Source organism: Adiantum capillus-veneris, chromosome 4 (assembly GCF_014529385.1).
Source record: "Adiantum capillus-veneris isolate H3 chromosome 4, ASM1452938v2, whole genome shotgun sequence".
Taxonomy (NCBI): Eukaryota; Viridiplantae; Streptophyta; class Polypodiopsida; order Polypodiales; family Pteridaceae; genus Adiantum; species Adiantum capillus-veneris.
In genome coordinates, this window is record NC_140934.1 from 45,828,335 (window position 1) to 45,851,264 (window position 22,930).

At 45.7% G+C, this 22,930-nt stretch overlaps 1 protein-coding gene across 2 annotated transcripts in view; it reads left to right on the plus strand.

Annotated features, from left to right (window-relative positions):
- Window positions 1-1,086: 1,086 nt before the first annotated feature.
- Window positions 1,087-22,930, plus strand: part of LOC147459083 (copper ion binding / methyltransferase) — a 57,683-nt gene continuing 35,839 nt past the window's right edge. The window contains exon 1 of one of the 2 annotated variants that reach the window (XM_086510426.1): window positions 1,087-1,297. In XM_086510426.1, coding sequence (XP_086366552.1) covers window positions 1,168-1,297 — 130 coding nt within the window. In that variant the 5' untranslated portion in view covers window positions 1,087-1,167. The remainder of the gene's footprint in view (window positions 1,298-22,930) is intronic. The other variant, XM_086510427.1, reaches the window with a different exon arrangement.

Consider the following 22,930-nt stretch of genomic DNA (forward strand, 5'->3'; position numbering starts at 1 on the left):
TGTGAAGAGAGATCAAGGAATGTGGGTTAAGACTGTTTCCATGAATAAAATTAGGCTTTGCATGAAGGATGTGGACCAAAAGGTAGGGCAAGATCTCCTATTGATAAAAAGTAGCTCTTTGGATGAGGAATCTAATTCCTCTAGTATGAATTAGCCTTCAGTAGGTCGCAAAGGACTATCTCGGATTATCCTCACACATGGAAATGAAAATGGTCCTTTTAGGTGACCACTAAACAAAATGAGTTCACGTGAGAGATGGAAAGATACTAAGCAAATAATAGCGCCTGGGCCTTGGATGTGAGGGATTGCCCCAAATTTGATCGTAATGGATTTAGGCTCTTGTATCAAGAGGAAGGTGCTAGAGAGGAGCTTGACATTGAGCTCAATGAGGATGAATCAGCCTTCTTAAGAGGACAAACAAGGTACTCCATTGATTGTGTTTCCTATGAAAATGATACTCTATTGCCCTACTAGCCTGTGCCCAACACCTCCTCTCACTGCCTTTTAGATGCATCCGAGAGGAAATCAATTCTTGAGACTAAGTGCTCTTGCAACATGCAGACGGAGGGCAAACCAACACACACTAATATTGCTTCACAGTAGGAGCAACTTATATCATGATCTACATACAACCCTGAAATGGGCGACTTTTAATTCTTGCGATGTGTGCTAGCATATATATTTGCAAAAACAAATAGACAAGGACGACTCCACCTCAACAAGACTGCAAGGTTCGTAATTGCATCCAATTCCCCATGCTTATGTGTTTGCTTGGACAACATGTAAAGACTACAGGCCAAGGCACAACTTCCGTTCCTTATAATTTTTGGAGAGACCATAGTGCTGACTCTCCACCATACCTTCGTATGGGGTGCACGATATGATCTATAAATTGTCATTTCCTCATTGCATGACAATAAGTTTAACTAGTTACGCCATGGTTTTCTTGTAGCTTGACAAAACAATGTTACTCAATTATCAGGTCAATACTCCAGGTAATTTTTCCATTTCTCTACACTATAATCTTCCATATGTAAACATACTACCTCTCACTTGCAACAACACATCAATAGCAAGGCAGTTCGGATCTAACCATGGTTGATACAATTTCACCCATCGGTTATGTAAAGGAACTGTGGGGTTTTGGGTTTTAGTGAGCGCGGTGTGATGGCGCTCGTACCAAATACCGCCCAAAAAGCCTTGTCTCCTGCAGCCCTGCGGGCAGCAGCTCGTCAGTCTGAGGGCCTGCTTCGGACTCCTTCTAGCCTACAAGCAGCCATTGACGCCTTTCTTGGAGGTAGGTTTTTTCTGTCGACTAAAATGTTAGTGGTTTGTTTTTTGAGAAAACAACCTTAGGATCTCTGCTTGTGTACGTGTGATTTTCAACAGCTCAGAACTTTTTTTTGCAATACTCATGCATTCACTCATCGTATGCATCTCCCTCACTTCTCGTTTCATCATTAAGAGGAAGAAAATCGTGTGAGGTTCTTGGTAACGATCAATTCCAGCATTTGCATACATACGCTCATTTAGACTTGTGATAATCAATCCCAGCAAGTTATGCGTCACTATACTTACTTCAGGCAATGCTATATGATGTTGGATCCTTCAAATTCTGGTATCGTGATTCCATAAGGAACTTTTAGGCTTGCATTCCAAGACTTAAAGTGGAATAGGCAACTTATGTTGACATTTTGTCAATGCAGTAGGATCAGAAAGTTACTCTAACTTCCTTGGTAGAGCCTAGAGGACATGTTCAGTTCTTTGCAAATGTTGCGGCAGAAGAGTTAGGATTGTTCATCTTCATGAGCGTTGGACACGAAAGACTTCTATGTTGGCTTGTGGCATTGTGAGCATGGATATGTTGTGCTCAGTCAACTCGGTCTGACCAATCTCCTACACTTTTTTAGCTATAGCTGTAGTAACCACTCTGTGAACCAAAGATTGGATTTTTCCAATCACTGTGTGCTACTACAATATATAACAATTTCCTAACAAGTTTGCACAATTCGAAATTGTCAAAGTGTAGTGGAAGGTGTGGTGACACAGGTGCATGCGCGCGCGAGAGAGAGAGAGAGAGAGAGAGAGAGAGAGAGAGAGAGAGAGAGAGAGAGAGAGAGAGAGAGAGAGACGGGAAAACTTCTTTCTAGAGATACAGAGATGTAGTGAGACTCACCTCGAGTTATCAGTGGAAGGCGACAATCACAGCTCACGGACTTCTCTTAAAGAACTGTCCTATCCATCAGTACAATAGACAGACGTTATTCGAACCCGGAGACACCCCAGGGCACCAAGGGACCATGCCCAGAGAGTCACAAGACCATCCGAGAGATCCAACTACGACTTGAGCACACCAAACAGAGGGAGATAGAGCGGGCCTTCTCAGACCTTGCTACGATGCTTTGGGGAGTTCACTCCCTAACCACCTGTACATGCCATTTGACACCCCAATTTGGTACATGGTGAAGGTAGCTAGCCATTTGCATATCATGGTTGGACTCCCCTATACATATAGTCCTACATCCATTACTTTTAGAGCTCCACCCCCCTCATCCTCATACACGTGTACACACAACCCATGTCTGTTCTATTTTGTCGTATAGCGGACATGCAGACTTCGCATTGTGAAGTTTTCATTCGAGTTATGACCAATTGATATTGTGCTAATTCTTTCTTTTTTTTGTGCTAATTTTTTTGATTTAATGTTTCTTTTAGTGCTAGGCTTCATTATGGCTGAGTCTGCACTTGATCTCCGGAGTCATGACAGAAGCTTAGTACGCTGAACTTTGTGTTGATGTATGCTCATGTGTGTGTGTGTGTGTTGTGTTGTGTTTGGGAGCATATGTTAATACCTAGTTCTACACCCACTATTGGGGACTGACGACGTTAGTGGGGATGTCGTGGTATTTTGTCAATACTATGCATGATGAAGCTGATGGTTATATTGTCTTGTGGGTAACTACGATGGGTCTATAGTATATACCTTGCACTTTCCTCTTAAGGGTGAATCTGGGCTCCTCTCTCTTTCTCTCTCTCTCTCCCCCCCCCACCCCCCCAAGTCTGACCACCACCACGGCTTTACTTAATTTCCCTTAAGCATCATTGAAAAGCATGCCTAAATAGCATTTCACTTGGACTAATGGGTGTGTGTGGCATTCTACTAACATATAGGTTGAATCCAACTTAATTAAAGCATAGTTTAGGTTTATTGTTCCGGCCCCATTCGCATTCCGCTATCTTGGGGGCCCCTGTTCTCGTTCCGTGTAATTTTGAAGTCCATACCCATATTCATGGCTCTCTTGAGGAGAGACATACCCTCTGTCATGTGCACATCTAAACCTATGTGCACGTGGACAAACTAACTCCTATTTCTAGGGTTTAGGTCCTAGGATAACCTAGGAAGTGCTATGGCACTCTTGTGACCTATACGCATGACTTGCATGCCTAGACACTTGTACAACCCTATGTGCATGTGGACAAGCTGTAACTCCTATTTCTAGGGTTTAGGAGAGCCTAGGAAGTGTTTTGGCACCCTTGTGAGCGTGTACGCAGGACGTGTGTGCAGGCACTTTACAATAGCTGCATACCCTCTGATTGCACATGAGCACAATGAGTGTTCGCTAGGTGTAGACACTAGGGAGTGTTCTCATACAACACCATTAGTACCAAGCCTAGGTAATAACTACATACGAAGCACCTCTTATTAGTAGTTCATCAACTTATTAATAAGAGACACTTTAGCATTATCTTAAAAAGTTGTGGGGCTCAATTTGATAGTACTCGACCCAGAATTTTGCACCTATATAGGAGGCCTAGAGGACACCTCTCTAGACATCCAGTACCCGCAGTACAAGTACCCGCAACACAAGGATCTTCAGCGTTTTTCAGCCATCAACCCATCGCCAGCATTAGCAGTAGAACCAGCTCAGCGTTTTCAGATTTCAACCCTAGTGTCAGCGTTAGATCGTAGTTCTAGGCCAGATCAGCCCTAGTGTTTTTAGTTTCCGGCGTTCAGCCTTGCAGATCCAAGCATTCACTGCAAGATTCCATGAGCATCTAGGATCATTGTATCAGCATTTGTGCAATCTAAAGCAAATACCTCTCTAGCGATAGAGAGGGGGGACCCTTTGAGGGGGGTTTAGGACCCCATCTGGTGTTAAGTCTTCTCTCTTTGTCTCTCTATCACTCACAAAATATTCACAGTATCATTCTCTTCTCTCTCTGTCACGGGGACGTGGCAGCTGTTAACTATGTCATGAGGACGTGGCAACTGCTAACTTTAGTTGTTGGTTTCTTTCCAATGGGTTTTGTTTTATTTTTGAGACCCTCTTCTTGAAGTAGCAAACGGTCGGACATTGTATGGCCAATGTGAACGGTAGTTTCACCCGTAGACGGGAAGTGGTCGGCACTGGAATTCGTATAGTAAGAGGATGTCTAGGCTCAAAGCAAGATCATATAGGTCCCCCCATCGCACTTAGCAAGTTGGGTGGATAGTAGGGAGTGAACTCAATAAAGGCCTAAAGTCAAGGTGTGACTACCAACGGAAAGTATTCGACAGTTGGGCCACATTGCACTTTTGGATGCGGTCCCAATGAGGATAGATGGTCAGATGACCAGTGGGAGCCCAACGGAATCATTTCCTAAAATTTAGGGAATTGCTATTTTGGGCCGCGAAATGTGTTCGTGTCATTACCTCCGGTATGACTAGGGGAGCACTTTACAACTCTGCCGCGAAGTCAACTTGGCGACCAATCGGGAGATTTTTAGGCGGCAAACGCGAAACGGGCAAATGCTTGTGCAGTTTTTCATGAACTTGCCTCATGCAAAAAAATGGGCGCTGAATTTTATGCTGGGAGAGGCCTCCTTTTGCATTTTGTCACAGGTTAAGAGCTATGGAGTGCTTCCTTTCCCCCTTATGCACAGTGTGGTGCTAGGAGTGATGCTCTGCATGCTACACACTGCTCTCTCTCTCCTATGAGCAGTATGTTATGCCCCTCTAGTGGGCTTTTCATTTGACCAATGTACAGTTATGTGGGTTCATGCGCGATTGCCGAGGCAAGAGCCTCTTGCACAGGTATTGGATTAGCTAGCGGCTAATCCCCCGTAGGTACAGGTGAATTCGGAGAGGTTTCACGTGAGAAATCTCGTCCGATTCAAAGGGCAAGTAGCCCTAATGGTGCGGGAGCTCGAGGTCTTGCTATAGATTTGACCGGCACGCGAAACGGAGCCCAAAACAGGGAATTACAGCCTGCTGTGTATTTTTGCAGGTTTAGGGTTTCGGCCCTAAACGGACCCTAATACCCCTAGGATGTCCGGGGACGCGAGGGGACCGCTGTATAGGTGATCTGGCGCATTTTCGGGGCAGAAAACAGAGAATTCAGCGTGCTGCAGATTCTCGCCAGGTTTTGCAAAGTGTCTGTATGCGTCGGGAAAGTCATCTATTGCATGGGGATACTGACTGTGAATCGTCCTAGTACAGTTATGTTGCCGAAATCGGGCCAGAATAGGTGTTTCTTAGCCTAGATTGTGCGGGGCAGCTTGTAGGAGGTCATAGGTTTTATTCCCTCTGTTAAAGAATAAAGAAATACTGAAAGGGGCGCCAATCTTGGGGCCTTCAGGTTGTCGGCGTGTGCTTGGAGCATTCTAGCTTCCGAGCTGTGTGTGTATTCAAGTGTTAATTCCCGTCGCAGGTTTCCTTTGCAAAGTGCTCTGTGTGTGTGTCTAAAGTAAAGAATTTCGGGTGAAAGCCAACGCCTACCGCCCCACGGGGCGGTTTCACTCTCTCTCTCTCTCTCTCTCTCTCTCTCTCGTCTTTGCACATCTCTCATGAAGTAAAAGGAACTTTGAGTACGCGCACTGAGCACTCATCATGAGCATTTACCATCAATTACTCCCGTTGCACATTACATTGCTATTAGAGCTCTTTGGCTGTGCTCGGTATCACCAATTGAGAAAAGAACCTAAAGAACCTTTATCAGATTTATTTTGTCAAAGAATCTTTGTGTCCTTGCCCCGAACTTACTAGCCACTCCCACCCTTAGTCCATCGTGCATTGGGCGTGCTCCCATCTTCATCGCTCTTTCTTAAGGGCCATTAAGCCATAAAAGAACCCCCTTTTTTTTGCTTGTTTGAGATTGCACGTAACCAAAGACCACTTAGGCGTGTCTATCTCTCTAATTTGTTTTGAGTGACAGGTAATCCAAAAAAAAGGGCTCGTCTAGCCTCTCCTAATTCCTCTTTCCACTCATTGAGAGCGGACCTTGCACATTGCGGCAGGCCAATCGACATGAGGTGGGAAAAAGAAGCTTTGGTGTGAGCGCAAGGCCGCCAAGGGGTGTACCCGCAGGAAGGAGTTGAGCTTGGGTAAGACAAAAGCCTTCTTCAATGCAGATTGCAAGTAGTACCAAGAACCCCAAGTACCCAAGACTCAAGTACCCAAGAACCCAAGTACCCCAAGAACCCAAGTACCCTAGTACATTGTGCATGGTCATCATTAGAAACGTGATGGATACTTTGCATAAAGGTGATGAAAGTGGAATTGGAGAAGAAGTTCCTACACCAAGAGGACCATTTCGAGGTCCTCCATCCCCATCTATGCCATCGATTGTACCAAATTCTATGGAGGTTTTGGTAAAGTCTGATGGAGATGATGCTACAACAAGAGGCTCAGGAGGCGGCGGTAGAGCAAGCACGTGAAGCTCAATGTGTAGCTGCTGAAGAAAGGAGGGTAGCTATGGAGCTAGAGCGTGAGCAGGCACATGAATCTCAATGCATAGCGGTAGAAAAGAGGACAGCTATAGAGCTAGAGCGTGAGGGGCTGCAAGACCAACACATTGTCACGTGCACATGGCTCTATGTGCCACGTGGGCATGCTTCATCGACTTCTAGAGCCCATTTTTTGGTTTTGGAACCCTCTTACATGAATGGTTTGTACACGCGTTTTAACAAACGTTTTTACACTACGATGGGCATCTGGCATGATATGCATGTAGTTTTAGGTTAGAGGAATCCAACGAGCCATTCCCCTCATCAATCGAATTCCTAGGTGGGCAGATGTGCGACAGTTTCACCCATAAACTAACCCCTTGGTCAAACTTATAAATAAATCACTTTTAAGATGTATTTGTAGGAATTTGACAGAGGTTTTTCCCTAGCTAGCCCTTAGTTGATTTATAACCAGCAAGTTTGGCCTATAAAGGGAGCGTATGACATGGCGTTTTAGCATCAATTTAGTGAGTGCTAGCAACAATTGTAGATCAGCCCTAGCGTTTCCAGTTCCAGATCAGTCTAGCGTTTTTGGCAGAGATCAGCTAGCGTTTTCAGATTTCAGCCCTATCGCCACCTCTTCCTTGTAGATCAGCCCTAGTGATTTCAGATTTCAGCCCTTCCCTCGTCGGATCGGCACGGATCTGCACTCGTTAGCCCTATCCGTTGCTGTCCGGTACTTTGGCAGCCTATTGAGCCTCTCGGCCATTCCCTTGCCGGCATCGAGTGCTGTCCATCATCGGCAGCATCGAGATCTATGTTTTCAGCCCTTTATTCCTCTGACATCGGGAGTGCAATTAAGCCCCAGATCTACCCTAGGTGGCCGTCCGCAATGCCACATCGAGAAGGATCCAAATGTGCATCAAATCGGCCCTGGAGGTGCCTTGTCTTGAGGAGTTACCGAGGCGACATTCCCCATTACCATTCGAGTCAATAGAGGCTGCACATGTGTGTACATTCCATTTATTCAATCTAAAGCAAATACCACATCGACAACGATGGGGGGGAGCCTTGAAAGGGTTGGTTGGGACCCCATCGGGTATCATTCTCTTCTCTCTCTCTCTCTCCCCCCCCCCCCCCCCCCCCCCCCCCTCTTTCCCATGCATCTCTATCGCTCTTTCTCATTCCCTCTCTCTAGGGTAAGGTAAAAGGAACCATCATTCAAGCTAAAAAGAATCACCAACGCAAGGAAAAGAAGTAAAGGATTTGTGGAAGTGTAAAATCGAGATCTTCACCATCTCAATTCCACTCCACATGACATTGATATGAGAGCTTTATGATTTTGCATTAATTCACTATCTTTGATTTTTTTTTCCTCTCTAGTGTTTGAGTGTGTTGTAGCGTTTTGCCCAAGGACGCTTCTCTCACTTAGGGAATTGCATGCCATTGTGCGTAGGACCATGCGCCTTGAACCTAGGAAATGCAAACACTAAAAATGGGGGGTTACAATTGTGTGTGTGTCACGAGGCAGTGGCAACCACTAACCTTAGTTGTTGGTTTTGTTCCCTTGATTTTTATTTAATTTTTGGGACCCTCTTCGTGAAGTCACAAATTGCCGGACAATGTGTGGCCGGTGTGAAACGGCCGACGGGCGAGAGTTTCACCCACAGTCGAGAAGCGCAGGTCGCCACGAGATGGTCGGGCCAATCGACACTGGAATCCGAGCAGTCACAGGGTGTCTAGACTCAATTCAGAGTCATTTGGGCCCCTCACTACACTTTATAAGTCGGTGAGTACTAGGAATTAACTCAAAAGAGGCAAAGTGGACACATGGCGGCTCCAGATTGAATTGCCAGATCTGCCAAAAGAGGAGGCACCCAAATTGAGAGAGGAGGCTGATTTTTGGCTCACAAGTGAACATAAGTGTGTGTGAGTAGTGGGTGAAGGTGATCACAGCTTTAATGGAAAGCTCGCCTTCTACCTTGTCTTATGTAGCGCGATGATTCTACTCTTGCGCACACCTCTGTAAAACCGGTGTATGGTCTCATAAAGTGGTGGTTCCTTCAATTAGAATACCTGAACTTAACTACACACACACACACACACACACACACACACACACACTAACTTCAATCTCGCTTCCTCGCTCAACACCAGATTGGCCCCGAAGTCCGGCGCCCCTTGCGGTATTTCTTTATTAGTAAAGAGAGGAGAAATACAAAGATAAAGTGCTACAGAGCACTTGACTTGTACACGCTGAATTTCTCCTGTTCTGGCAAGATTTCAGCAACATAATGGTACTATAACTTACCAAGAACAAGTCCACGGGTAGGGAAACACTTCAATTGAACTAAACCCTCTGTTAGGAGCCCAAAACAGTCAATTCCAGCCTGCTGTAATTACTGGTTCATACCTGTTTTCCAACCTGTTTTCAGCTCTATGAGAACCTATGTTGTCCCTCGTATCCTAGGCCTCGTGCCCCTTGATTCTGGCAATAATCTGGGCACAAAACAGTCCCGAAACAGTCCAAAATTAGCATTGTTCTAGTGCTGATTTTGATGTCAAATCGAGAGGTTATTATCCTCTCGCGTTCGTGCTTTGGAGTAACAGTTAGCTACTCCTGTTCCTGGACAGAGAGGCTCTTGCCTTGGCGTTTTAGCATCAAACCCCACACAACTGTACATAAAGTCAAATGATTAGCCCTCTAGTGGGGCATTACCACGGCTCATATGGGTTAGTAGGAGGCAAGAGAGAGCAGCTCAACCACCTGAGCATGAGAGACAAGGAGAGGGCAGCACATAGTAGCTTTGGTACCTGCAACAATCCACCATACGGCTGAAAATGCAGCCCACGTTCAATTTCAACGCCTCTCTCTCTCTCAAGCTGGAAAGTGCCCAAAAATGTGCAAGTGGCACTCATGCATGGTTTTCCCGCTTTGTACCTTCCGGTCTAAAAATATATCAACTGGTTGCTCAATTGACTTAGCGGCAGAGTAATAAAACATTCCTCTTGTCATTCCGGAGCTAATGATGATAACATATTTTAAGGTCCAAAAATAGTAACTCCCTAAATTTTAGGGATCACTTCCATTACATTCCCTTGGGTCTTGCGAACACATTTTAAGGTCCAAAAATAGTAACTCCCTAAATTTTAGGGATCACTTCCGTTACATTCTCTCGAGTCTTCTGACCATCTGTCAATAGTGTGACCATATATTAAAATGCATTGTGGCATAGATACAGTGACTTTCAGTAAGTGGCCACTCGTGTGTGTCTTCATGTCCGGTTAGGCACAGTGTCCGACACATTCTTCAGTGACCAAGTACACGGTTGTGATTCACTGTCAATCTGTTCATTAGTGTGAGTTCTAAGGCTCAGACAACCATTCGTCCAATCTCTGAATGGCCGTCTTCTCTGACCATGCAATGGTCCAAGCTTATTCCAAGAAAATTGGGGGAAAACAACAGCAGTAAGAAAAAGGAAAAGGAAGATATTCATACATATAGATCAGTAGAGAAAGCAAGTGCAGAAAAGATCATTACCTGTAGACATACCCTGTCATCAGGAGGTGTATTTTTCCTGTTGCCTTCCGTAAATAAGTACTAGATATTTTTATTTATTTTTATTTTTTACTTGTTTTCCCCGGAACCCTTGAAAAGGTGCAAATGGACATTGCATGGCCAGTGTGAAACGACTGCGGCCGAATAGGTTTCTCAAAGCGGGAGTCTGGTTCGGTTAGTTTGGGACTGGTCACTGGTTGGACCAGTTAGCACTGAATTCTGATGAGTATGGAAGCCTATGTGCGCCAAATGAAGTCTGGGCTACTTGGAAAGTCACTTATAATTTTATAAGTCAGTGGGAACTAGAGAATTAACTCGAAGGGGCAAACTGGACACTTGGCAGAGGAGAGCTGCCTGCAGCACACCTCAGCCAGAGGAGGTGCCCAAGAGAGAGAAGGGGACTGATTTTTTTACACACAAGTGACCTACAGTGTGTGTGAGTAGTGGGTGCAAGGCTACAGCTTTAATGGAAAGCTTGCCTTCTCCTCTGTCTCATGTAGCGTGATGATTTGCTCTCGTGCATCTCTCTCTCCCCTTTGGCACATATGGTAATGCCCCACTAGTTGGGCTACTCAGGTGAACATGTACAGTTCTGGGGGTTTATGCGCGTTTGCCAAGGCAAGAGCCTTCTGAACAGGAACCGGATTAGCTAATTGCTAATCCCCCACAGGTACGGACAGTTCCATCGCGAAAGATTGCGAGTTCGGAGAGTTTTCTCGCGTGAAAACTCGTCTAATTTACAGGGGAACTGTCCCATTGTGTGCGGAAGCCCTTGGGACACGCGTAGGCGTGTTCGCTCCGCTAAAAACGATCCGAAACAGGGAATTACAGCCTGCTGTGTTTTTTTGCAGGTTTAGGGTTTCGCACCTAAACTGCAAGGGAACACCGGGGGAGTCTCGTAAGAGCCTTGGGATGCGTGTACAGGCTTTTGGGCACCCGGCAGTGAAAAACAGGGAATTACAGTCCCCTGAATTTCTGTGACAGCTCACCAGAAAGCTTCCAGATAGCGAGGGAATCCGTCCTAGACAGGTGCTTTTGATCTACAGGGGTTTTTGCGCCGTTATGTTGCCGAAATCAGGTAGAAAACCTGCGTTTTCAGCCCTCGCCAAGTTTGGACAGCTTTGTGAAAGCTTGTGCTAAGTGGTCGGATCGTCTACCTTAATTTGAATAAAGAAATACCGAAAGGGGCGCCAGTCTTTGGGGCCTGCAGGGTGTCGGTCCCGTGTGCGCAGTGACATTCTAGTCGCTGGACGCAACTGTGTTCTCTTACCTTCTGAGTGCTCTGTGTAAAGTTAAGAGGTAATTGAAATAGTACCGCCCTCTACGTTGTACAGGACGGTTATATACCCCCCTCTTGAAAGAAGCAAGCGACCTCGATTGCAAGCCACACATGCTAACGGATGACACCGGGCGATAACAAGATTCCCCAGGTTCTTTGTGTCATCGCATGTTTCTCTTGCTATCGGATGACACTGGGCGATGACGCAGGTTCTTTGTGTCATCGCATGTTTCTCTTGCTATCGGATGACACTGGGCGATGATAGGAATTCCCCACTACCATTTGTGCCATCGCAAGTTCAAGCCTCACATAAATGTAGTCAAATATGCTTGCTTGGAGCCTTTCATATACATGCTTCTGGATGCAACACAGTGAGGGACGACAGAAAACAAGACAAGAAAAAGGAGAGAAAGATGTCACCCTCTTCTCCATCTTCTACGTATAATCATTCTATTGAAGCGTAACAAATACAACTTCAAAGCATTGAAATTTCATTTAGTGACAACACACATCAAGTCTAATTTTGTACATTATTCAAAAAGTATTTTATGTCAGTGTAGGTTCCAATTGGAAAGCCTCTTTATAAAGTTGCAACAATTGAGGCGAATCGGCCAGTTCAACCTCGTCCATCCATTTGGTATCCATTGGTGATCAGTTCTTAAACTTCACCAAAAATTGTCTTGCAACTTGGCCTTTGACTCTTTTATCTTTGTGTGCCAGAATTTGCTCAGGAATCAGAATTTCATCTAATTCCTTGACTTTAGGTTGTTCTTCTTGAACCATCTCTTGTGGCACTTCTCCAACAAAGGGCCTCGATAGGCTCACATGGAATGCATTATGGATCTTCCAGTTCTTTGGCAACTTCAGCCTGTATGCTACATCACTGATCTTCTCTGAGACTTGAAAAGGGCCATAGTAACTGTCACGTGACGCATCCAACCCTATGTGTCTGTGGACAAGCTACAGCATGATCAGGAATCAGGTCAGTCAAGTCAGTCTAGAATAGGAAGTGATCTGGCACTTTTGTGAGTGTGTTCGCAGACCGTGCATGTCCAGACACTTAGATTAGATGCATATCCTCTGGTTGCGCACAGCATGACCATCAGATTCCAGTCAAATTTCATCAGTAGCATTTTTACAGTGCATAGGCCTATTTTCCCTATTTTTGACATTTTCATTTATTATTTTTAGGGAAAATTACCAAAATACCCCTCTAATTTGTGGAAATTCCCAATATACCCCTAAAATTTCAAAATTTCCCAAAACACCCTTGTATTTATTTTTGTTGGATTCTTCAAGATTTTCTAACTTTATGCTTGTTTGACAATTGAGATCGTTTTTAGAGTCCTTAGCATGTAATTTGTCGCAAATTACCTTGCAAAAAAAGGCAATTATGTTCAAAAATATTGAAGCAATTCATCTCCAAAGCCTACATAACCGACTCAAATTTTAGTTTTAGCATCCTGTATGGTAGACAATCACTCTTCTTATGAAAAGCTACAAATTGTTTTGTTTTTGGAGAAATTTACTCTCACAACCATGGGTATTTTGGGAATTTTGGAAAATTTGAAGGGCATTCTGGGAATTTATGACAAATTATGGGGGTATTTTGGGAATTTTTGAAATTTGAGGGGTATTTTGGGAATCCACAAATTAGAGGGGTATTTTTGTAATTTTTCCTTATTTTTAATTGACTTTTGTTGGAAAGTAGGCAGGGCAATTTTGCTAAGATAATATATAAGCAAACCAAAGTTAGCACTTTCTGGCAGAAGAGGCAGTAGGAGCACCTTGCTCAACAGGCAACTTCTCAGCAAGACCAACCCCCACGACAACTCTGGCGTATTCTCTCAACAGAAGACCTAGCGTTTTTGCACCAGATCAGCCAACGTTTTTGCACTTGCAGATTCCTGGTGACAGTAGACAACAGATCAGCCCTAGCATTAGTAGATTCCCACAGCAACACAACAGATTTCCTAGCGTTAGCAGATTTCCCCGCAAGGTCAGTTTTATCCCTAGTGTTTTTGGTTTGCAGATCAACCTCAGCGTTTTTGCAGATCATCGCGACAAAATCAGCCATAGGACCAGTGTTTTCAGTTTTCAGCCTTTCGCACTCGCAGAACAAGTCTCGAACCTCACAAATCTCACCTTCCTGCAGCAGTTCCTCGCCGCACGGTGGGATCCATCGAAGTTTACAGATTCAGCCCGGAAAATGCAGATTTCAGCATCTGTGTTTTTAGCGCGTCGTCGTCGACATCGTCATCGACATAGAGTCGGAATTTAGCAGATACAAGATTTGGAGATTTCAGCCCTTAGTGTTTTCAATTTTCAGCCTGTCTCATCGTCATCGACATCGTCAGCAAGTCCAAGCATTGTGCAATCATAAGTAGACCACTCTCGCCATAGAGAGCGGGGCCTTCGGAGGAGGATTTTACGTCTCTGGTGTCGTATTCTCTTCTCTATCTCTCAGTCTCATGCATTTCCATTCACAATGTCCATTCACTTTGTTTGTGTCCATTGCACTCTCTCACTAAAGGAACGGAAGTCTCTCCCTTCCGTAAGTAAAAGGAACCCTTGAGCACAGTTCGGAGCACTCATCTTGAGCAAAGTTCAACATTCATTCCGTTGCACCTTACATTGGTATCAGAGCTTTGAAAGTGTTCTGTATCACTCAAGGAAAGAACCACAAGAATCACAAGATTTTTTTTGCTTGTTGAGGTCGCACGAACCCAAGTTCGCTTGGGCGTGTCGATTCCTAATCGTGATTTTGAAGAGGGACATGAATCCCAGGAAAGAAGGGCTTGTCCAGCCTCCCCTTGTGCCTCTTTTCACTCATTGAGAGCGGACCGTGCACTTAGCGGCTGGCCAATCGACGTGAGGTGGGAGAAAGCAACCTTGGTGTGAGCGCAAGTCCGCCAAGGGGTGCGCCTGCAGAAAAGAGCAGAACTCGGGTGAAGAGAAGATCCTTCTCGAACACAAATTGCAAGCTAAAGAAGAACCTCAAGAACCTCAAGACCCGCAAGAACCTCAAGAATAAAGAACCCCAAGAACCAAGACCCCCAAGAACCCAAGTTCCTCCTGAACTCAAGAACCCCAAGAACCCAAGACCCACAAGAATCCAAGTTCCTCGTGAACTTAAGAACCCAAGATCACAGTGTATGGTCATCACTCGAAGCGGAATGGATACTTCGCTTAGAGGTGATGAGCATGAGAGAGGTGACGAAGAATTTTCCCCACCAGGAGGTTTTTCCGACCCTTCCCCATCTATGCCAAAGATTGCACCAGATCCTATGAAACTTTTCGACAAGAGGATGATAGACAAGGAGTTCGCAGAAACAATGGCAGCCATAGATCGTGACTACAAAGAAACAATGGCAGCCATAGAGTGTAAGTACGACTTGGAAGAAAAAGAAAGAGAAGCAGAATTTGATCGCGAGAACAAAGAAAGACAAGCAACATTTGATCGCGAGAACAAAGCAAGACAAGCAATGAACGACTGACGCATGAAAGAGATGTTGCGACTCTTTTCTCAAGTGCAGACACAGATGCAAGAGATTCGGGGAAAAGAGACTCTCTCAGTCTCTTCTTCTCCCAAGCATGACACACATGATAAGCATGATAATTTGAATGACAATGATAAGCATGATGATTTGGATGACAATGACAAGCATGATGATTTGCATGATCAAGATGTGATTTCTCACAAGCATGATGATTTGCATGAAGAAGATGTGATTGTTCACAAAAAGGATGATGCTCTTTCTAGTGAAGCTAACCTCGATGTAGATTCGATCAATCACGAAGAATCGATCTTGGCTCTTGAGTCACGGTCTACAGATTGCCCACAGGAAGATTCAATCAAACGCGAAGAACCGATCTTGGCTCTCGAGCCTAGGTCCAAAGAACCCTTACAGGAAGTACTATGTGTTCGAATGATTTGTCAGCACCATTCAAGTGTTTCATAGTGTATCGTTTCGTGTATTTTCTTCAGCGTCTTTATGTGATCCCTTTTCTTAGGCATGACATATTGTATGTTGAGCACGTTTCACTCATGAATGGATTGTGCATGAAAAGCTGAAAAATATGCATTTCAGGAAGTCACTTTCCATGTCCCTTCCTTGGCACGACACAGTTGTAGAAGGAGCACATGAAAGTATGAGCACCAAGCATGGGCATTTCCGTTGTGAATTGCCACAGTTGCTTGCTTTAGATCAGAAGAGAACGATTGGATCTCATTGTTTGCATGTGTATGGTGAACGGTTGGGCACTCCGTTTCTTTGTTCATCTACATTGCATGCACAGTCTTTGAGGAAGACGAGATTTTTTCCAGTCACTTTACATGGAATGGATATGGTCATGTTTTTGTGTTGGAAGTGGTTTCCGGATTTTTCAACCGTGGAGATTCTTGAAGAAGAAAGAAGCATGACTCTAGACGAAGTTGAAGCATCGAAGGAGCCCAAAAAGGGTTGTAAACCTGTTCCAAAACTAGTGCTGACAAGCTCACAAGAAGTCGTAAACTGTCCCACAACAAGCTCACAAAAGGGCAAAGAAGCGACCAAATCCGTAGGGCCACACTACCGAAGAAAGGAGACAATATGGAGAAAGGAAGGAAGGGTCCACACTCCAACAAAACCTCCTCGAACTGTTGTCATTGTTGGCTAAGGGTCTGGCACCACATGCTCCACCTCTAAACCTCATCCAAGGGAAGTCGGATGATCAAACACGAAGTGGTTCTCGAAATAGAAGTATCCCCCTCTGCCTGTCATAGCCAACTCCAACACATGCACTGAAACATGTACCTGAACTATGAACACCGGATAATCAAGAGTCACATGAAGCCGGAACTGGAACTTCCATTCTTAGATGGAAAATGAAAAATCATGGAACATCCTTAGGGGACGAATTCCCCTCTGTCATCCTCTATCTGCAATCTGGGACAAAGGTGTGCAACTGAATCATCAACCTGCTACCCATTGGATAGGTAGCTCCGTCGAGAACTCCAAGAAAGACGTGCATTTGCAAAATGCAAAGCAAATCTGCCAGTCCATCTCCTCGAAGAAAACACAGCCATAGGAACCTCCTTTAGAAGTGGTGAATAAGATCCTGCTGCCGTCCAAACACTTCTCTTTAAAGAAGCTGGAAAGAGTAGCTCCCCCTTTGGATCCAATAACTGCATGCTTGCTCCCCCTTGCGGGAAGGCACAGTCACATGACTCCATCTGGGATAACCAAAGCAATCCAGCATTGCTACACATCCTGTAACCTCCATTGGGTTCCTCTCGGTGAAGAGAGGTCGGGGTAATCAAGGGTAAAGATGGGGAAGTCGTAGACGAGGATCCAAGGCCTCTACATACCCAAAGCTGCCCCAAACCAGAAAAAAACAGCAAGCTTCTGCTCTCTCAGTCATGTCCAGAACCGCACCGGATCAGCCACATCGGAGCACTCAGGTGGTCCTAACACCATAGAGCTTTGATACCATGTCAAAGGTGGCAGCGGAAGATGCAATGAAGACAAGCACTTGCTCGTGATCAGGTGGGTACCTCGACTTTGATCTAGAACGCCTGCAATGCCAAACACATGAACAAGGCACACCTATGGAGAAGAGAGATCACTAAGGTAGAGAGAGAGAGAGAGAGAGAGAGAGAGAGAGAGAGAGAGAGAGAGAGAGAGATTTGAGAAAGGCTCTCCATGCTGATAACAATCTGCTCATACAAGTGACCAAGGTGGTCCGGCATAGAATTGACATGCCCAATGGATAGATCCGAGGACACACAACTACGGCTGCTACTGACACTGCCAATTGCTCGTGTGCGACCACGGCATGGGCTGGGCTCTCCACCACTGATCCATCTCTTGGCAAAGGGAAGAACTTGGATGCCTACGGGATGGGCTCTGCCCTGAGAGGATCACAAGGAGAAGATCTGCTGCCCATGTGTGTTCTAGCAAGGGATCGCCACCAAAAGGCTACTGCCATCATCTGCAAACATCTCCTAGTCTGCCCACCAAAAATGTTGCGGGTTGCCAGGGAAAACGCTGGTGTAAGCTGATGAAAACGTTGGGCTACTTGATGGGGAAAACGCCAGAACAGCCTGCTGTCGATGTACTCATGTTGCCCCTTGGGGTGCCCATGAGAGGGCGCCCTTGACTGGGGCCGATCTGTGTGTATAATAAAGTGATCTCCAATGAGGCTGCCCGACCCAAGATCCCAGCCCTCACGACCTGGCATAAATGGGAAATAGGGAATATAGGCATGGGAGCAGCATAGTGCAGTGGGGAGAAATACCTAGGGCACCAAGAGCATGCAATGCCTTGGAATTGAGCCTAAAACCCGAGCTAAACATGGCTAGACACAACCCCACATGAGAGAACAACCTCACACTGTTTTGGCACAGCCACAAAACAGCCCTCAGTCCTTAGCACTAGTCCCTGGGAGAAACTGGGACCGAGTGGACGAATCAGGAGAGATGCTTGAACTCTAACAGCGTGAGCAGCGTGCTGGCGGGCAGAGGTGGGGGGAACGAGCGGCGGGAGCAGGGGCAACGCGTTGGAAGGCGCGCGGCACACGGAGGGGGGGCAAGTGCAGGGCGATGAGGAAAGGGGGCACACAAGTGTAGCGAGAGCAGCAACGAGCGTTAGTTTCGTCTCACAAAACATCTAGGACCCTCCCCTTGAAGGGGGATTCGGGAATCCATCTGGTCTAAAGTCTTCTTGCTCTCTCTATCACTCACAGAACCTTCACTCAAGAATACCACTCTCTCTCTTATCTCTCTAGTCTATTGCACATCTCTAACATGAAGTAAAAAGGAACCTTGAGCATGCAGTGAGCACTCATCCTGGGCGTTCATCATCAGTCACTTCCGTTGCACATTACACCTCAAGCCATAGGACCCTCATATGCACACACGGGCACCCTCTACTCTCAACCCCCACCCACCACCAATGCAGACTGCAACAAAGGCTTCCTTCTTCACATATGAGAAATCCAGCTCTCTCACTCCCCATAACTGAGAGACATTCAGTTTTCTTCATGTTTTTAAAAACTTGATCATCTTTTTGAGTTCCCACACTTGAATGAATAAAAATAGCAAAACTACCAACCCCGCACAATTGTCACCCATGCATAGTGGCGCCTCGCATACACGGCTTATGCACACTTTGTACATGCATGATTTATGTACACGTGTGATGTTTAAAAGCGTAAGAAATTATCTAAAAGTCCATGAATGCGAGGATCTGCGTCATCGTCCAAATACACGTCGCAACAAGGACAAAAACACATTAAAATCTAAAAGAATTTATAGAATACTTGGAAATTATGAACTTATTTGGGATTGCGCCGCACGGTAACCTGTTGCAAACACACTACACACAACACATGTCATGATTCACAAATGCAACTTGATTCTTTATAGAAAGAACATTAACTTAAAGTTGAAAAGAGTCCAAACTCTACGCAAAAGCTTAGAGCAAAAAGATGATAGATCTGCTGATGGCTTACAAGGCCATCTAAAGCGCTACAAATGGCTATAAAAGGTTATGTGGCTAGAGTGCAAAATAAAAAAGGATAACAGCCACACATGTGGTGGTGCAATACAAAAGGGGGCAAAGGAAACAAAAACCAATGAGCAATGAGTCATGACTCATGCCTCATGTTCACCTCTACGTAGGAGCAAAAGAGTCTCCTGCCTTCCAATCCGTAGTGGTGTCCTGGATTTCATGAATATCCTCCCAATCCTCCTGCATAGGTTCATCCTCATGCGTAGATCCTCTCGCCTCTCCAAACACCTCTACCTCTGCCTCCATCTCCCATTGTAGAAAAGGGTATGTCACTTTGGATGCTTACTTGCAAAGCATTCGTAAGTTTGCACTAACTAAAACAAGGTCATTTGCTTTTTCCTCTCCAAGACGGTTCCTCTTTCTAGATGCAATGTGGCTATATACACTCGACACTTGTTCCAAGCAAGAGGGTCTAACCGCTTGGTTGAGAATGCGGATAGCAAGTCGCTTAAGATATGGATCATCTGAATGCCACCACCAGACGGAGGAAATTCTACTGGCAATCAATTGGGCATTGGCAATCCCAAATGTTCCTCGCATTTCCCTATAAAATGCAAGCTGATCCTTGATTTTGCACTGCATGTCATGATCAAGGTAAAGCTTCGTGCACCGTGAAGAGGTGAACTATAAGAGTTCCACCTGCTACTACAAAGGTCTTTGATTTCTTCGAGCCTATCTGGGTCCTTGTCAAGATCTTCAAGCGCCTCCATCATGTGATCCATTGCTTCATAGACCTTGCCAAGGCAAGGTTGCATACCACCCGTCACTCTAATCAAGTGGATCACCCATTTTGTCAAGAGTCTTGAGAGATTCCTAGAATTTAGGATCCTCTACCTTCCATGTACAAATGATCCTTGTGGCTGTACTTGCATGGAAAGTCTCAACAAACTCCGTATTGATGAAGAGCTGCCGCATTGCACTACGACACTGTCACCAGCGTGTGACTACTATCTATCCTTTTTGTTGATTTCTTTCTTGCTATTTATTTACTTTCACTTTTTGGAAACACCCCTCGGGAAATCTAACTGCCCTGCATTGCATAGCTAGTGTGGAACTGTCCAGAGGGAGTCCAGGCCTGAGGGCAAGAGAGCACTAAGGTTGGACAAAGACTATGGTTAGCCAAAGTGGGGTCGTTGACTAGCCAAAGTGGAATCCTTTGCTACAGAGGCTACATTTCAGTTCTGGATGTGGCCGCAGTGTACAAAGAGGGTCGAATGACCTAGAAAAATACAATGGCAGCATTTCCTAAAATTTAGGGAACTGCTATTTTGGGACCTGAAAATGTGTTTGCGTCATCACCTCCGGAATGACAAGGAGAACATTTTCTTACTCTGCCGTGAAGTCAACTGGGCAACCGGTTGGGAGATTTTTAGGCGGCAACCCCGAAACGGGAAAATGCTTGTAAATGTGCCAAGTGGCACCTTCTGGTGCACTTTCCTCATGCAACAAGAAGTGGCGCTGAATTTGAAGGAGGGAGAGCCTCATTTTCAGATTTTGTCACAGGTTAAGAGCTTTGGAGTGCTTGCTTTCCCTCTTATGCACAGTGCGGTGCCAGGAGTGATGCCCTACACGCTACGCACTGCCCTCTCTCTCCCCTATGGCAGTATGTTATGCCCCACTAGTGGGCTTTTCAATTGACCAATGTACAGTTGTGTGGGTTCATGCGCGATTGCCGAGGCAAGAGCCTCTTGCACAGGTAGTGGATTAGCTAGCGGCTAATCCCCCCGCAGGTACAGGTGAATTCAGAGAGGTTTCACGCCCGAAATCTCATCCGATTCAAAGGGCAAGTAGCCCTACAGGTGCGGGAGCTTGAGGACTTGCTATGGATGTGACCGGCACGCGAAACGGAGCCCGAAGCAGTAAATTACAGCCTGCTGTGTATTTTTGCAGGTTTAGGGTTTTGGCCCTAAACGGTCAGGTATGAAGACCCTGGGCAGGAGAGTGGCAGCGGAAACGTATGCTTAAAGTGTTTTTTTAGGCCAGGGGGCCTTCGAAGTGGGCTGATTGGGACTGCAGATCAAAGTGTTTGAGATGCGTGGAATGTGCCCCGAAATGTGGTGTTCAAGATGCTCTAGAAGCTCATCCAGTCGTCAAACGGGGCTTCGGTGTGAAAGATATGCCAGTCCGAAGATGAAAGGCTTCGCAGGTCCCAACGGGCAGAGCAGGTACAGACAGGTGGCCAAAATTGGGATAAGTGGATATACATGTAAAGCTCAAGTTGTGGAGCATGCCGATCTTTTCGGATCGCCGTTCGGAGCTCAAACAAGAAAGTTACAACTAGTTGAAAGTTTTGGGGACGCGAGGGGACCGCTTTACAAGTGATCTGGCGCATTTTCGGGGCTGAAAACAGAGAATTCAGCGTGCTGCAGATTCTCGCCAGGTCTTGCAAAGTGCCCGTATGCGTCGGGACAGTCAGTCAATGCGTGGGAATACTGATTGTGAAGGGTCCTAGTACAGTTATGCTACCGAAATCGGGCCGAAACAGTTGAAATTCAGCCAAGTTTGTGCGGGGCAGCTTGTAGGGAACCACAACGTTTATTCCCTCTTTTGAACAATAAAGAAATACCGAAAGGGGCGCCTAAGTTAGGGGCCAATCTGGTGTCGATCTACTTATACAGGTGCAATCTAGCAGCCTGTATCCCTCTCCCCTTTGTTGTGTCTTGAAAGTACAGGTAAAGTGGGCGACAAATTAAATGGGTGAAAGCAAATAAGGTTTAAGTCTAAAGTCTACCGCCCTTTTTGAAAGTACAGGCCGGTTTCATGGTTCCATCGCCGGGATTAAATCACTTTTTCCCATAGAAGTGAGCCTTGGTCAAGTTGGGCTTGAAGACACAGGGGATCATAGACCAGACACAGGGAATTGCAATTATGGCTGACAGACCAGATGATGTGACTGAAGAGGTTTCCTCTTCACAGGGTCAACAGACACATGAAGTGGGTGAGTCCTCAAGACCACCACAGACGGATGATGATATATTTAGGACCCAGCTGGCTACTGCTGTGGCTATGTTCACACAAGTAATGTAGAACCCGAGGTTTTTAGCTTTTCTGCAACCTCCTGTTCCGTCTCAGCAAGTGGGGTCACTGGATCATATTCAAAAGCCTGTTAAGGCTCGAGCACAGGTGATTCATACTGCACAGTCAATGGAAACACCTGTACACTTGACGGAGAACATGCAGTCTCCACAACCTGTGCCTAAGGTGCAAGAACAGGTGGCTGAGATGCCAGTCTTTCAAGCTGTACCAGTTCAGCCAGCCACTTTTCAGCAGCCTAAAGCTGGTTCTAATGGGCAGGGAAGCAACCTACAGGCTATGCAACAGGTCTTCCCACCACCTTCAGTACACCCTGGCTATTTTGGAGGTGGATCGGTATTCCAGAGCATGGCTGGTCATGCACCTGGAAATCAGTTTTACACGTCAGGAACAGTGTTTGGGGGTGCTCAAACGATGATGCCTAACCCCATGTATGGTGTCACGGGCATGCTACCAGGGTTTCAGAGCACTCAGGGCCAATTTGGGATGCCACAGGCAAATTTTGGTATGGCTGGAATTACAAAACAGCAGCCAAATATGGCATTTCCAGGTCAACTTAATTGCGGTCAGGGAACACAAATGAACCCTAACAATGTTCCCATGTTTCAGTCACTTCCATATGACAATTTAACGCCGCTGGAGAGGCCAATTCCATACAAAGAAGGTGGCAAAGGTGTGACTTTCACGACCTTTACAGGGTTTGATGACAGGAAGAAGGCTCTCTCATTCCTCCAGCAGTTTGACAAGGCGTATGTAGGGGGAAACTTTACAGAGGCTTCAAAGGTCCGCAAGGCAGCCACT